The sequence below is a fragment of the Trichosurus vulpecula genome, chromosome 4 (genome assembly GCF_011100635.1).
Source record: "Trichosurus vulpecula isolate mTriVul1 chromosome 4, mTriVul1.pri, whole genome shotgun sequence".
NCBI classification, from domain to species: Eukaryota; Metazoa; Chordata; class Mammalia; order Diprotodontia; family Phalangeridae; genus Trichosurus; species Trichosurus vulpecula.
In genome coordinates, this window is record NC_050576.1 from 214,453,610 (window position 1) to 214,470,371 (window position 16,762).

Below are 16,762 nucleotides of genomic sequence, written 5' to 3' on the forward strand. Positions count from 1 at the left end.
TAAGTGGCTTTTTCAATTCCTTTTAATTTATACCATTGTTTTTCCAGTGTGGGAGCTGTTGCCGATGATGCGCTAGGATTGGTATTGACTGGCCAGAGGTGGGAGGAGACACAGGGCCTGGAACCTTTCACTCCCTCTTATACCACACTCTCTCCACCCCTTGACCCAACACACCCCATCTCTCCACCTTTCTCTTATTCCTCTCCTTCTCTCACTAAGGTTTTGTGCTTCAAAGCACTTGGGAGCATGTGGAAGTAATTAGACCTGAAGGGAAATGCTGGCTGGTATGGGGAGACAATGACAAGTGCCAGGAACCCTGGGCGCCCCTTTTAGCCACTTTGAAGTTCATTCAGATGGTACAAAGCTCCACTGTGCTTTATTCCTTTGGGGAGAGGTGTGGGTGTGTCCAGCCCAATAAGCAGAAATGGGAGTAGCTACTGGAAACCCCTGCCTGGCCTGGGTACTACTTGCCCAAATGGCACAGGGCACACCCACCACTGGGTCTTGGACAAGATGGTTACAAAGTTCTTGGACAGGGACCCATTAGGGAGATCCTAAGGAGTGAAAAGGTGGCTACTGCTTCATCTCCTTCCTTCTTGTGGACTCACCAACCCTGTCCTAGTCAGCCTTCTCTGTGCCAGACAATAAGGGGTAGCGAGATCCCTGGCTGCTCCAACCTAGGCAGCAGAGGCATTTGATCACACGAAAAGGTTCTTTTCACTGGAGTTTTGTTCTCTTTAGCAGGGAGGTAATTAATGATGTCAATTATGTAAAAAAGAAAAAAATCCAGGACCAGAGGCTGAAGCCCATATTGGCCATGTTATTAAGGATACCTGTGTTTCTTAAATGAGAACAGAACTCCTGGGATAGCAAAGTGACTGCATTCCCTGTTAGAAGAGTTTGGCTGGTGAATTCATTTTCTCACTTACCTTACTAGGTCAGAGAGCTAGTGACTGGAAGAGTGAAAGGGAATGGGCTCTCATACCAAGTGGAAGAGTGTCTGTAGTCATACAATCACAAATGTGGGGAGAGAAGGGACAGAGGCCATCTAATCCAACCTCTCATTTTAGAGTTGAAGACAAGGGAGTCCCAGGGAGACTGTGACTTGCCAAGGTTTACAAAGCACCTTCCTTGCAACTAGACAGGAAGAGGGGCCCAGACCTGTGATTTCACTGGTAGACGAGACTTCCAGGTGGGTGAAGAAGCTTCCTCTACCACTGCAGATCAGCACCTTTCCTATAATTTAGTGACTTGGGAGTTTCTGAAAGCACCAAAGGGTGAAGTGACTTGCCTGGGGTGTTACATTCAGTATATGTCAGGACTTGAACCCAGGTGTCCCTAGCTTCAAGGCCAGCTCTCTAGCCATACGACCTCTCCCCAGTGAGATAGTAGTATATTATTACCCCTATTTTACAGATGAGGAAACTGAGGCTCAGAAAGTCCTACAGTATGTGAATCCAGGTACAAATTTCATTTTGGATGGAATTGCAAAGTCCTTAGCTTCTGACCCCTCAGAATTGATTTCTGTTGGGCCAAGAAACCCGAATTGTAAGAGGCAAGGTAAGGCTCCTCCTGTTCCCCAGCTACTGCAGTTCACACTTTCATCCCCTCACCCTGCCGATAAGAAAGGAAGACGCAGGGCTGGATCAGGAGGAGCACGCCAATGCTTTATTCCCAGCTCAGGTGGGGAGTGGATAGGAGTAGCAGGGGTAGAGGAGTCCCCTCCCTTTGTGATGGGCTCTCACCTCTTTCCAGCTGTAATACAAAGGGGCAAGGAGTTAATGGTGATCCACAGCCCAAGTCATCCTCCTCCTCCTCCCCTTGTGAGATCCAGCTCCCATAAAGAGTACCTGGGAGTTTAAGCCACTTGGGCACTTTGCCTAGATTCCTCCTCACAGGCTGAGCAGTTCCTGCAACTGGTTCTGGGGGTTCTACTGCCACTTCAGCTGATTCCTCCTGTTCAGAAAGCTCAGGCTCAAGGGCTGGCAGAACAGTTGGCGTTGCTGAGGCCCTGGACATACACCTGAGCAGACAACCAAATAAAAGGGGTGTGTGTAGGCCTTAAGCTCAAGGGTCTGAACGAGCAAGGGTCAGTTTCCCTCCCTCTCAGATATGACCTGCTTCATTCCTGAACCCTCACTCCCCCTCTCCAATTCCCAAGACTCACCTGGCCACCAGCACATCAGCAGAAGACGGAGAGATGGTGTTCTCCAGCAGCTGGGGCTCCAAGTAGAAATCTGTGCAAAACCCCGAGTCCCACCCTCAGGTGGACTGAAGGAAGAGTGAGACCCAGAGCTGTCCCCAGCCTTTAGCTCCAGACTTTTTCCCATGGCTCCCCTGGTTGTCCTTAAGGACAGTGTGACCAATGGTGATGTCCTATTCCCTGCACCATGGGGGATCAAACCCCAGGAACATGGGACATACTGGAGCCGTGGGGTCTGCCTGTCTCCTATGACCTAAATGAAGGGTGCACAGTAGCTCTCAGGTCCTGCTAGTATGTGCTGAAGCCCCCAGTCTAGGCCTTATCTATTCCCTTCAAGAAATTTTGTTCCCTGCACTGTCCCCCTCAAGGATCTTTGCCAGGAATTTTTGAATAGCTTTGAGGCAAGGCAGGGATGGAAGGGTCAGGGTTGCTGGAGTTCTGTCTGTTAGCTCAGCACAGCCAAGAGCTTCTCACTCACCTGTTGGTTCTTCAGACCCGAAGTGAACAAGGGCAGCAGGAAAGAGGTTAGCCTGCAGGGAGGGGCAGAGGAGTCAGAGAGACCAGGTGAGAATGGGGGCAGGGAAGGCAGGAAGCCAGGAAGCCAGCATTTTCCTATGGAATACCATAGGGTTCACAATAGGAAAATGAATGGCCCTGAGTGGGATGGAAGAAAGGTACTCTCCTAACAGCCAGTATAACAGCCAGACAACCCCCTCTGCTCCAAATCTGTGGTATTCCCCAGTATTTGTCTTCTGTGCTGAGGCTCTATCCCTCCCATCTACCTCTGCTTACTATTTCAGCCCCAAGCATGACACTCTTAAATCCTGAAGGAAAGAGGTCCCATCTGGAGGGGTGGGACAAAGGATTCCTGCCCTGTAAGGGGTAAGGAAGGACCTCCCTGGCGCCCATCCCCCAGCACATGGCTTTCTAGGTTGTTCCTTTCATGCCAGATGTAATCTGGAAAATAAGGTTCTTATAGGGAGTAAGTGTTGGAATTTTTTAATAGCCTCTTCCTCCTGCCCAATTACCACGGTGAATAATTAATATTCTGAAGGAGATAACTAAGCACAGCATCTCCCAGCTCAAAGTCCTTTAGTTCAAAGCCCAGCCTAGGCTCTTCATTTCCCCGCTGCCGCCACTAAAACTTCCCCGTCAATCATGCTCTGGGCACACACATCAAAGCTGCATGTGGGAATGGCCCCAAGGGGTCAGAGAAAATTCATGACAGGGTCCATGAGTGAGTGCAGGAGACAGAGAGACAGAGCTGGGAGCAAAGGGGGGAGGAGGGGAGGAGAACTTAGAAGGGAGGTAGGAGGAAGGCGACTGGGTAGGAAAAGGAAACCTCACCAAGTGTTGGGAGTGCTGAGATGATCTGCTACTGACAAGGAACAAATTGCAAGTGACAGATTCCCATGGATAGCCACCAACCCTAAGAAGGGGCTACAGCTGAAAGAGGAGTTAGCCACTTCCTCCCACTGCCTCGTGTTCTCCCCAGGATCCAACTAATTCATCACTCTTCCCACATGCTCTGCCACTTCTCCCACTGGCCTTGGCGCTCCCTCCCCCACCACTGCCAAACACCTTGGTGCCTGGGCCTCTGCCACTTCATTAGTAGGTACTCAGTTCTTTTGAATGATTTGTGGAGAGTACAGTATCAGGGTAAGAACTAAAAAGGGCTAAAGTCCTTTCAGATCCTTCCAATCCAGTTACTAAGTTTCTAGGTCCCATCCCAGGTATCCCTGGGCAATGGGAAGGGATGGCTTCTGATTGGCCCTTTGCTTTCTCCAACCCCTGTGGGTACTCTGTTCTCCCTCTGGAAGCTTGATCACACTCAAATTTGGTAACTGGCTAGCCACACACAGCATTTTTTGTTCTACAAGTGGAGAGCTATGCTCTCAACTTTTTGGGATTCTTCCCATGAGCTAATGTTCGTGTCACATCACTTAGAACTGAGGGAGCGAGGGTACTTAGGGTCTGCTCCCCTGCTAACCTGCCAAACTAGGCCTGATGAAGACTGACCATCAGGCTTACAAAGAGGATGCAAGGGGCTAGGGAAAGGATTACCATCTTTCATGAAACTCTTTCTGTCCTAGAGTCAGGCACCAGGCTTTGAAACCTGTCTTCTCTGCTGAATAAAGACTTAGGATTTTCTACTCGAAGGCCCACAGAGGGAGTGCTGCCACCACCCAAGGCCCAATATAGGCAGTCTCTAAAGAAATGCAGCCTTAGTCCTAGCAGCTGGAATCCCAGTCAGCTGTTAACTACTTGGTCTAGACTCCAAAGCCTCACAACCTGGTACCACCCTAACTTTTCAGCCTTAAATCACAGCAAGACTCTTCATTATTTGACGCGCTGTACTGCTCTCATGGTCCTTTGTCCCCTTGCTCATGCTGCTCCCTAAATGCCCGGAATGGCTCAAAGGCCACTTATTCCAGAAAGCCTCCCAGTCAATAACCACCCTTTACGCAGCCTTCACATTTCACACAGCACTTGGTTTGAACCTCCTTTATGCACTTAAAATACTGCAGTGATTGATGTCTGTTATTTGTGTCTGTCTGTAGCCCTCTACTAGACAGCTGGCACCTCTAATGCCAGCTTTCTAGCCTCCCTAGTACCTAATGAACATCAAGTACCTGCTTGGTATTGTTTCAGTGTAGAGTGAAGCTTTGCCTGGAACCCAGAAGCACTTGTCTGTATGGGGAAAGCCTCCTCTAGTTACAGCAGAGCTGCTCTTTGGATCCCCAAAGTGAGAGGAGTTTTTCTCCCTGGTAAACAAAAGCCTTAATGGTTACAAAAGAGAGATATCAGATTCCCATCCCCAGCAGAGGGGAGCATTTCCTGGAATTAGCAAAAGAAAGTTCTCTCTTCTGAAATGCCATGTCTTAAGCCTCATTCTGGCAAAGTTGGCTTCCTTAGCATGAGAGAGGTGGGGACATGACAGAATGCCCAAGGAGGCTATGCGCCTGTGGATTCAGTTAGACACTTTATGTTCATGATCAAGTAGTCTGTAAAGCATCTTGAGGGCAAGAACTATCTTCCTCTATTTCTATTTCCTAGCACAGGACTTTGCATGTGCTAACTAAATCTTTATGAAGGATGAGCTAGCCTTGCCCAGAGTTGCCTCGACTTGTGGCAGGGAGGGGTAGCATGTTTTTCTGGGGAAGGGAGGGAGTGTTGAATCTGTAGGAGATGGTCCTCTAGGCCCTGTTTTGGACTTTAAATGACTCCTGTGTGCACTCCTAAGTATTAGTGAAATCACCTATTCTTCATCCTTTTTATACCAACAATAAGGTCTCAAAAGGAAGAGACATCTGATTACGGAAATACATATAATATCTGGTTACATGCTGAGTGCGCAAAAGGGGAAGCTAATAGACAAGTCTGGTTTTCTCCTGTGCCTTCCCTAATACTGCCCTAGTAGAGAGACCTAAGACTTTCCTCGAAGAAAGAGCAAGGTTGAGATGATGGTCTTGAAGTCAAGCCTGTAGCAAAGAAGCCCTTCTAGAGATCACTGACACTGCCACTCCACCCCCAACCCTTAGTCTTCTGAGCCACAGACACCATAAACAGCCTGCCCCAGCCTGCCCTGGCCCTCCTTCTAATTCCTGCTCCAATTCTACCTCCTTCACTGACTCTCCCTACCCCCCACCCCTACATTATAATCACCCTCCTTCCTTCAAATTTCTCCTTCATAACCCCTGCCACCTAAGTTTGGGGCACTTTCACTAGGGTGTTGTGGGAGTTGGGGGAGTGGGGGAGAGGCGAAGTGGGGAGGGAGAGACCAATGACCAAACTATTAGGCCAAATGCTTGCCCTGAGGTCTAAAGGGCTGAAGAGAGAGTCCGAAGTTCTAAGATCAGTCAGAGGTGGCTTTTTAATCAGCTGTCCATGGGGGTAATGCGCAGCTGCTGGGACAGAAAACATTCTTTCCATTAGCGTCTGTGAGCAGCTTTAAAGTGCCAACAGTCCACTGGAGAAAAGGGGGAGGGAACATTAAAAGATTAATAAGAAAATGAGGGCTTCAAAGAGCTAGGCACATGAATGCTGAAATCTAAGCTACCACCCTGCTTACACAAAAAAGAGCAAGGCCTTTGAAAATCTCAATAACGAAGATCCAGGATCGGAGAGCAGCTTGGGGTGTGGGGCTCTGGGCAGCTTGTCTGCCCAATTAAGAGGCCCGAAACATCTGAGACTTGTGAGCAGAAGGAGAAATCTGAGCTAGTGAGAGCAGAGAGTTTGGAAGCCTCAATGGCCCAAGTGTCACAGAGGCCATGCCCACGCCTTGCCTGTGGTTTTGCTTTGAGCTGTGGAAAGGAGGCCTTTCCTCCCTCTTGACTTTCAGTAGTGGCTTTAGTTTAGAACAGGAAGGAATGAGAAAACTGAAGAGGTAACTTACCCAAGAGGCAAGATTCAAACCCAGGTCCTCAGACTCCAAATCCAGTGCTCACACACTGCAGGGTGGCTGCCTACTGCAGCAACCTTTACAAGTCTCCAGTATCACTATCTCATTATCCGAGAACTTTTGTTCATCTGGTGACCCTGCGGACTTTCAAGGACACTGGGGGAAGGGGAAGGAGCAACACTCAATTACCTGCTTCCTCTCCTCACAGTCCACTGCCGAGAGATGAACCAGGGAGAGCCCTGTCTGCTCAGCCCCTGGAATTCAAAGAGATGCCTTCCCTTTTAAGTTGTTAGCAGAACTCAAAAGAATCCCAAGCCCTAGGAACAGGCATGCTTTCTCCTGGCCCCAGGCATCCCCAGGATGTCACTAGCCTTGCTCAAGAATATGGTTATCATTATGGTGGCACCAGGCCAGGGAATGGAAGCCCAGTGCTCCAAATGGCAACTCAACTGGGGGAAAACGGAAAAAAATTAAAGAACAGTGGGCCAGGATGAGGGGGCACCAATCAGCCAGCTTCTGCCTGGTACAGAGGAAGGGCAGAGGCTGGAAGGGAGAGAGGAAAAAATTCTGGACCTGGAATCTACAACTTAGCCTATCCTTGAAACTGTGACCATTATAAAGGTTACTTAAGTCAGTTAGGCCTCAATTTTCTCATCCCTAAAATGGGGAGAATACCTGGAATACCCACTTCAAGGTGTTTGTGAAAATCAAATGAGAATGTATGTACTCAACAAACCTTGAGGCACTTTTTAAATGTCCGTTATTTTTGCTGATATGGCAGCACAGCAGGTGACCAATTGTTTCCATTAGATTTTTAAGAATGTGAAGGTGGTCCTGGCCCTCTGCTCTTTTTTTTTTTTAATCAGTGCTCTTCTTCTAGTCTTGGGGTCCTAGCTCTCAGGAGAGAGAGTCCTATTATTGGGCACAACAAAAAGCAAAGCAAAGGATATTCTTTAGCAGTTTCCTCAGGGCCCAAGGGCTAAAGATTAGAAGCAAGGAGTGGTCGCCCAACTGGTGAGCCCTGGTGTCATTGATGGATTTCTTTAAGCTACACATTACCCCGATGTACATTCGTTCTCACTCGAGCTCTTGCATGCATGCTTGCACACTTGCGAGCGAGCGCGCGCACACACACACACACACATCCTTTGTAGTGGATGTAGTGTTGATGCCAGGACTTCTATGCCAGTCATGCTTCTTTATTCCCCAACTCTTTTCAGAGGTGGTCTATCAACAAGCTTATAGGTAAATATATAAAGCAGGTATAATTTGTCTCTAACTTCTGTATACCCCTCCCCAAGGCTAGGAATATGACTCCTTATTAGCTTTTCATGCCAGGTAGCAAGGTAGCAATAAAATAAAAGTTAAGTGGTGGATAAAGGCCACAATCTTCTCTGCCATCACCAGGCCCCAGTTACTCCTCTCCTCTCTCCAGGCTTCATTTTTTCCTATCTATAAAATAGGAGAGAATAAGGCCTACTCACCCCTTATCTAAAAAAAAATTGGTTGTCTTTCCTTTCCTCTAAATTTCTCTATTTCTGTTGAGGTTACTACCATCCTTCCAACCTCTGTACGTGAACAATCACTACTAAGTCAGCCTCAACACTTATTCTCCCTCCCATCCCTCCTCCCCACCAATATTCAAAGCCAGTAAATTGCCTAGTCTTGGCAATTCTACCTCTACAATCTCTTCTAAATCCACCCCCTTCTCTCCATTCACCTGGCTAACACCCTAATTCAAGATATCACCTGTCAACTGTGGCTACAGCATTCTCGAGGTTTTCCTGCCTCAAGTCTCTCCCCACTCCTATGCATCCACCACACAGCTGCAAAACCAGTACCCCTAAAAGCACAGGTCTGAAAATGTCCCTGCCTTGTTCAAGAAGCTTCAGTGGCTTCCTACTGCCTCTAGATAAAACAAACTCCTCTGTTTGTCATTCAAAGTCCTTCATAATTTGGCTCATGCCTATTTTTCCAGACATTTCATATTCTCAATCCTCACACACTTAGCAAATTGTCCTATTTGCTCTTCCCCATACACATCATTCCATCTCCCACTCCTAGGCCTTTGTAGTGGCTGGAGTACCCAGTCTTCCTCCCTAACACCCCACCTTCTCCCCAATACTTGGAGTGATCTCTTTCCTCATGCCTGCCTCTTGGGATCCCTAGCTTCCTTCAAGGATCAGCTGGGATCCACTGACTACATATGGTCTTTCCTGATTCCCTCATTTGTTACAGATTCCGCTCTCCTCCTGCTCTAATTAGTAAGTAATTACTTATCTGTAAATCTGTGGTATGCTGTGCTCCTCTTGAGAACATAAGCTGACTGAAGGCAAGTATGACTCTGGTTTTTGTTTTTGTATCCCCATCACACAGCGCAGTGCTTTGCACACATGGATACTTAAATGCTTATTGGATTTGAATTGATTAAACAATCCAACTGAGAGAAACCAATCAATCAACAAGCATTATTGAATGAATCAGAAAAGGGTTCATGTAGAGAAGGTGGAGCTTAAGCCAAATCTTGAGGAAAGTAGATTCTTAGAGGCAGAGAAGAGGAAAGAGGGCATTCTAGACGTTAGGGACAAATGGTGCCAGGCTGAGGGACCGAAGATGGATCATTATGTGCGAGGTTCAGCACAAGAGGCCAGTCTGGTTGAACTGCAGAGTGTGGGAAGAGGATGGGGAAGTATACAGCACTGAGGCCTCAATGGTGTTACAAAACATTAAGATGACTTCCTGGTCTAAAGTACTTGGTGTCCCAAGACCTAATGAAGGGAATCTTAGGAAGGGATCTTAATTCCCTCCAGTAGATCACCAGATTATCTTGTTTGCTGTAAACAACAGAATATTGGGAATATGAGAACATCTATTTGTTTATGCAATTAAGAAAGGTATCCTTTTCTTTATTCTGGAGAAGACTGAGAAAGAAAGTGCATAATTTGGTTTGGGAAAGATATTTTCTTCAAAGGTACATCAGCATAAACATTTCTATTGTTCTATTTAGTAAATAAAAAACCCTAAAGTTAAAACTATGTTATCTTTTTTGCTTTGATGTGAAATATGATTTATATAGTATTTTTAGGTTTCCAAAGCATCCTCCTCATATATTTTATTTGAGCCTTGTAACTCTGTGAGATAGGTGCTCCTATTCCCATTTTACAGATAAGGAAATTGAGGCTGAGGCAGTGTGAGTGCTTGAATTAATCACTCCACCTAGGTACCTATAAACAAGGGTGGAAGCTTCATGGTTCAGAGAGGGTATTCTAATTAGCAAAGGGAAACTCTGCCTGTCTGAACCTCTCTCTGAGCAGGAATGTCTGTGTATTAATAAATTCTCTCTGACAGACTCTGGCATAAACCTGGAGTATAGATTGTTTTGTTCCACCAGGAGAAATGTATGATGGGGCTGGAAAAGGCAGGTTGAGACCAAGTTGTGAAAGGCTTTACAAGTCAGAGGAAAAATGAACACAACAGAAGAGCCATCACAAAGGGCTCAGTAACTCACTCACCAAATGGGTCTGCAGCCCTTAGGCAATTGCCCTTATCACTCCTCGCCTCTGCCCTCTGCCCCACCACCAAGCAGAACAGAATTTCTCTGCTGCTTAGCAACCATCCTGCCATTCTACCAACCTCTCCCTTCCTCACCTGCCATCAGCTGGGATTGCTACTTCTGCTGCAAAACTTTGTCTGTGATGCCTCCCTGGCTGCCCTGGTCTCATTCTGGAGCCTCAGAACTACAGGCTGGAGTTTACAGATGAATTATTTAAATGTGGTATTTTGTTTTGATACCACAAAGCTCTGCGCACAAAACCCAAACAACCTCTAGGTCTCATATCCCCCTCACCAAATCCCAATGCATTTTCAAAGATCTCCTTTCCTCTAGGTCCAGGATAATAACTCACATTCACATAGCACTGTAAGGTTTACAAAACACTGCAGGTAAGGCAAGTATCCCAATTTCACAGATAAAGAAAGTGAGGCTCAGAAAAGTATAACGATATCACAGAATCTCAGAGTTGAAAAGTTAAATGACTTGCCTAGGTCTTACAACGCATTAAGACAGAATTCATACCACAGTGATCGAGTTGGGACTGGAACCTGGGAAGCATGACTTTTAATGCAATGTAAACTGAGAAAGGGAGTAAGGGAGAAAAGGGAGTGAAGGGACAAGACTAGATTATTCTTAAAGTCCATTTTCACACATGGACAGAAGAGTCAGAAAGGACCTCTATGAAATATAGGTGACAAATGAGATCATATAAGGATGGAAGGCTAGGTGAAGGAAGAAAGGTTACATGCCCCCAGGGCCCTTGACCAAATTTTTGCTCAAGGGGTTCAGATTTTAAACTCAAACCACACACAAGATCCAACAAAACCCCTACTATTTGCAGGGGATGAAAAAACCAGTGAGAAAGTTAAGGGGCCAGAATAGTCTCATGTCAGATACTGAAATATCAGACTACTAAGCATAAAGGAGTAAGCAAATTAATGCACTTTGGGGTAAGTGCATGGCCTAAAAATGCTTCCCATGTATGGAATGGAGAATTTAATTTCTCTCAACCAGCACTTTGACTCAGTAGCTCTCCTGGATTCTTCTAAAGTGTTTCTGATGCCCAGGAATTATTTTATTCTTTCTCTCAGGGCACTGGAGAATCAATCAACAAGAATTTATTAAGCTCTTATTATGTGTCAAGCATTGTTCTGAGAGCGAGTGATACAAAATAAAAACAAAAATAGTCCCTCATCTGTCAGGCATTTTCATTTCAACAGGAGGATGACATGTATATAAACAGGGCTGTATAAGATACATACAGAGTAGATGAAAGGTAACTAGAGCATGGATTCTTAGCTGGGGGGAAGGAGCATAACTGTTCTGGTTTCAAATTTTGATAACTATATTGTTACAGCTGGTTTCCTTTGTAATTCTATGTATTTTATTTTACATATTTAAAAACATTATTATGAAGGGAGGTCCACAGGTTTCCCCAGACTGTCAGAGGGAGCCACAACATGACAAAGGTTAAGAACCCCTGCTTTAGAAAGAGTGACACTAGCAGAGGGAGGGGGCCAGGGAAGGTCTCCTACAGAAGGTGGCCTTTGGGCTGAGTCTTGAAGAAACCCAGGGATTCTAGGAGGTGAAAGTGAGGAGGGAGAGCATTCCAAGCATGAGGGTAAGCCAGTTTGGAGGCACCAAGATGGGAAATGTTGTGTTCAAGGAACAGCAACTAAGTCACTATTGCTGGACCCTGGAGAGCATGGAGTGCAGTCGTGTGAGCTACAATTTAGGAAGAGCAATTTAGCATCTTTGTGGAAGATGAATTGGAGAGGGGAGAGGCCAGAGGATCAATCAGAAAGCTATTGACGATAGTACAGGTGGGAGATGAGGATGTGTGAGTAGAGAAAGGGACATACACAAGAGATGTTGTGGAAGCAAAAATAAGATTATAACTAGATTAGCGAGATGAGGATGAATAGAATAAGTGAGCAGTGAGTGAGAATGAGGACTGAAGAATGACAATGAGGCTGTGAACCTAGGGCACTTGGAGGATAGTGGTGCCCTCTAAAACAGGCCTGCACAACATTCAGTCCACGAGCCACTTATGGCTGAGTGCTGCTTTAGGCCCACCAAAGGATTTTAGCAGCTGACAAAAAATGTAGAGGATGTAAAGCAGGCCTGTATTATATGCCACCCACAGACTGGCCGTATGTTGTGCAGTCTTGTTCAAAAGCAATAGGGAAGCTAGGAATTGGAGTGGGTGTAGTGGAGTTCTATTTTGGGCATATTAAATTTGAGATACCTAGGCAACGTCCAATTTGAAATGACCAAAAGACTGGATGACATGGAATGGGAGGTCAGGGGAAAGACTAGAGCTGTATATTTAGATCTGGGAATCATCAGCCTAGAAATGATCATTGTACCCATACATCTCCCAGGGATCCTCCACCAAACATCTACCTAACCTGCTGGAACCATTCTTCCTTTTGGTCTTACACTTCATGTTTCATGGTATAAGTGAGATCACCAAGTGAGATTGTGTAGAGAGAAGGGCCCAGAACAAGAAATAGGAAAACACCCACGATTAGTGTTGTGACACAGATGAAGATCTAACAAACATGCCTGAGAGTGAGCAATCATCCAAGCACCCCCAATCTTCCTTTCAAGGAAAATCATTCTCTACCTCCTTTCCCCTTTGTCACTCCCAGCAATCTCCAAAGACTTAAATCACATATAGTTGGCCTTAAATTACATACTCCTAAGGCCTTTCCAAATTGCCCTAAAGAATAAGGGGGAAATGGAGATCTAAGGAGAAAAAGGACAATCCTATGGATGACAATAAGGGTCTCCCAGAACAATCCTGTTTCTCCCGTAAGCAAGGAATTCTCTATACACTATCATGTAGAAGTATAGTTATCTCTCAGCTGTACATATCTGGATGCACAAAAGCTAATTTTTAACACTCAGGATGATGTTTCTCTCATCTAGAAGGGTCCTGGACTACCAACACCTACCAGAGTCTATTCAGGGAATTAAAAATAATTTTGTAGATTTCACTCAGTTCAATCATCTGTAAAAAATTTTGTAACCTATACCAAATTCCATTTGTATAACTGAAAATATTATCAGCTACCATTTTGTTTCAAGATAGCTGAATGAACCACAAATCAGATTTATACCATGTGCCAAATTTTGCAAGAATCAATTTCCTTTAAAGTCACTATGGGAAAGATAAATTTGAACTTCCTAGTGGTTCAGTTGAAACAGAGCCCTTGCTTCATCCATCATTTTACCTAAGCCAAAGATAAATAGAAAAGTACATGTGAAGAGAAATAATTTCATATAACAAACTCCTAAGTACAATAAAAATAATTTTTTTAAGTTACTCATAGGCTAAACTACTCTATTAGCAAGGATAATAAAAGAGCTTAGAATCATTCAAGAAAGAACAGAAGCCTCCGCTCACAGATTTGTCTTGAACAGGCCTGGATGATGTGGTTGGCAGCTACATTAGGAACTCCAAGCTCAGGGAATGACAGTGACATTAAGGAAAGCTGGCAACTGCTTTTCTGAAGGATTTTCCCTTTCCCTCACTCCTGGGTTGACTGTTAAATCCACTCCTTCCTTTGGAACTGGGCCAGCTGGGTCTGAGGAAGCAACCACTGTTGTGCCAGATGTCAAATGATGCCATGCCTCCCCTCCCCCCTCCACCCCCCTGCTAGGCCTGGGTGGCTACTCCCAGCTTCCCAGGGGCGCCAGGTTTGTCCAAGGGTTTCTAAGTGTGCTCAGCCCCTAGTCCATGGTGGGAACACAATTTCTTTCTTTGGCTCTTTGTAGAAAGCAAATGTCTGAGAAAAGCAGCAAGGCAGATAGTAGGGAGGCTACTGGGACAGAAGAATGAATAGCCCAAATAAGTGTCTGGTCTCACAGATGACAATCCATTTTTTTATTCACTAGATCCTGGGCCAGCATCTCTTACAGCAACTTTGTGGGCTCTCAACCACCTCCCTTTGCTTTTTTAATTGTAAAAGGAGCCAGAGGAATCGTACGTACATTCTGTGGAAACAGGAAACACCCTCAAGACATATGAGAGGGGAGGCACAATTAATTAGGGTTAGGAAAGTGCTTTGAGATCCATGGATGAAAGACTCCTGAGCTACACACAGTGTTATTATCATTACATTGGACATCAAAGCCCAGGTTCCTTGGGGTTTCATGAATTCCACCTGACCTCAAGAGATGTGAAAAAAGGAGAAAAAAAATAAAGGAAAACGCAAACATATGTCCATGTGTGCACACATACATACACACACGGGTTTCAAACTGACACCCTGGTCTAGTGCAATGGATTATATACACATATGCCATTCAAAATTTAACCATTCCCAAGTCTACAGTTTTCTGAGAGAGACAGAGACAGAGACTAGGTGTAGGTCAGAAAGTAAAGGACTGAGATTCCACAGAGGAATTAACATCTATAGAAAACTGGAAAGATGGTGTCTTCTGTTTAAAAAGTTAACCCACAGAAAGGCTTTGGAGGGTTGGGAAGAAGAATGCTAAGAAGGGATGTGGAAGAATAAGCAGCCCAATTACAAGCAAGAAAAGAAAGGCTTTGACCCTATTCAAGAGCGTATTGGTAAGCCCCAAATCAGAAAACTTCTTCCACTTTCCTCTCCCCATACCTATTCTTTAACCAAGAATCTCAGATTCCTTTAGTCATCTTCAAATACTAACCAGTCCAGCTCTCTGCATTTTATGTGTCTTAGATTCATTTGAAAAGAGTAAACTGTGGGCTATGAGAATTCCTAAAGATCACCAAGGGAAAGATAATCTCAAAAATTAATTCATCCATTCTAAAGACAAATAATCTGGGACAAGAAGTTCTTACTAGGGCTAACTTAAATTCCTCTTGTTCCAGTTTAGGCCTATTCCTTTTTTGTTTCATGACATAAAATATTTATTGACTGCCTATAACATGCACAGTACTGCACTAGGCTCCTATGGAGATTGGAGCTGGAAATAGAACTCTACTTGGCTTGAGAGTCAGCGGTCAAAGTATACTCTTTCTGCTAGTGTTTAGAAAGAAGTCCTAGATCCTGGCTTCCGGCTGAGAGACCCTGAAGTCTTTCCGTCACCCCACATCCACTGATATACCCTCTGCTCAGTCTTAGGTCTGAGACATGGAATGCTGGAGCAACCTGAGAAGCATGTTCATTTGTAGAGTCTCTATGACCCTTAATAGTGCTGCCAGGACAGGGCAAAAGACAAAGGGAAAAAAGGCTTATCAAGAGCTCAAAACAGATTTCAAGAATAGGAAGAAACCCAAAATCTCCATAGTAAGCATAGGCAAGGGAGCAAAACCTTAGTAGTGGTGGAGAAGCAAGGTAGTCAGAGGTGCCTACAACAGCTAAACAGTGCTGAGCTGGCAGCCAAAGAGGGGAGAAGGGCTGGCTGCCGGATTAAGGAAGGGGGCAGGAGGAACAACACAGAAGCCTGCACTTTCCTAGGGGTATTCCTCTACTATTCTGATCATGCAAAATAATAGTTTGGGCACAAGGGGGAAAAGGAATGGAGGCCCCCACCCTACCCCTGTTTAAAGCCTAGATCAGAGACTGACTAGCTACTCCCCTGCCCTCAGCTGCGGCACAATCCAATGATGAGATCATGGGGCTGGGATCCAGAAGGTCGGGAGGGAACCTTTCCCCCCCATTCCAGGCCTCAGTTTCCCTTCCTAAAGGAAAGGCATCCTCAAGACAAAAAATGAATTGAAAGGAAATGCTAAACTCCTTGGAGAAAGGCATCAAAGCCCCATCAGGGATAACAACTATTTTGGATGTCAGGTGCCATAGGAGAGGTTGTATGGGTGGAGAAGGCATGAGACGAGGGAGAGCCTAGACAGATTGTGCCAGCACTTTAAGTGTCTCAAGTTCCAGGGAAAAGGCTAAAAGACAAAGAATATGTGTATATGTGCAAGTGTACAGTCGGGGGGTGAGAATACTACAAACCTCCCTGTCATCCATTTGCCTTCCCCATTCCCCCTGGTGACAGTCCGTCCCTCCCCCCAGCAAACTCTAACACTCCAAATCTTACAAGCCAAACCCCTACAAGTTCTGGCTTCCCCCAAGGCGACTGTCACTTTCCTGGAGCATTCAGCAGCCGCCTCTCAATCAGGACCAGCCACCAAGGGGGGAGACCAGCCAACAACAACAGACTTGCCAGGGACTTGAAAGCCCCCTCAGCTTCCTTGCCTGCCGCTCACCAGGAGGAGAAAGGCCTCCCTTCAGTCACTGCCAGCACTCTGATCTCTGGCAGGAAGGAACACCACTCCCGGTAGAAGTGGTGCCGGGTCTGGCTGGCCCTCTCTGCCGACTGGGGGCAAAGCTGACAGATGAAAGGAAATGGCTGCTGGTAGTAGGGAGCAAAGTGTCACCTGAAATCAGGCTTCTCCAGGTGGGATGGGGTGATGGAAGAGTAAGTCAGGGCCCCACGGACTCCACAAGTCTGGGGCTTTCTAATTGGAAGCATATGGGTCATGGGGCCCAGAACTCTAGCCCACACTCTACAATGATGCATCTTCCAACTTAAATGTTTATCAACAAGCTAGCTGCCAAGTGGAGGGGTTAGGGAGAGGAGGAGATACCTACTCATGAAACCCAGT

At 45.8% G+C, this 16,762-nt stretch overlaps 1 protein-coding gene across 3 annotated transcripts in view; it reads right to left on the minus strand.

The window, feature by feature from the left end:
- Window positions 1–1,646: 1,646 nt before the first annotated feature.
- The window catches only part of ASPSCR1 (ASPSCR1 tether for SLC2A4, UBX domain containing), a 143,804-nt gene continuing 128,688 nt past the window's right edge, over window positions 1,647–16,762 (minus strand). For all 3 annotated transcript variants that reach the window (XM_036755362.1, XM_036755361.1, XM_036755364.1), the window contains exons 13-16: window positions 2,682–2,733; window positions 2,168–2,237; window positions 1,851–2,023; window positions 1,647–1,755 (exon numbers count right to left, since the gene is read on the minus strand). In XM_036755362.1, coding sequence (XP_036611257.1) covers window positions 1,742–1,755; window positions 1,851–2,023; window positions 2,168–2,237; window positions 2,682–2,733 — 309 coding nt within the window. In that variant the 3' untranslated portion in view covers window positions 1,647–1,741. The remainder of the gene's footprint in view (window positions 1,756–1,850; window positions 2,024–2,167; window positions 2,238–2,681; window positions 2,734–16,762) is intronic.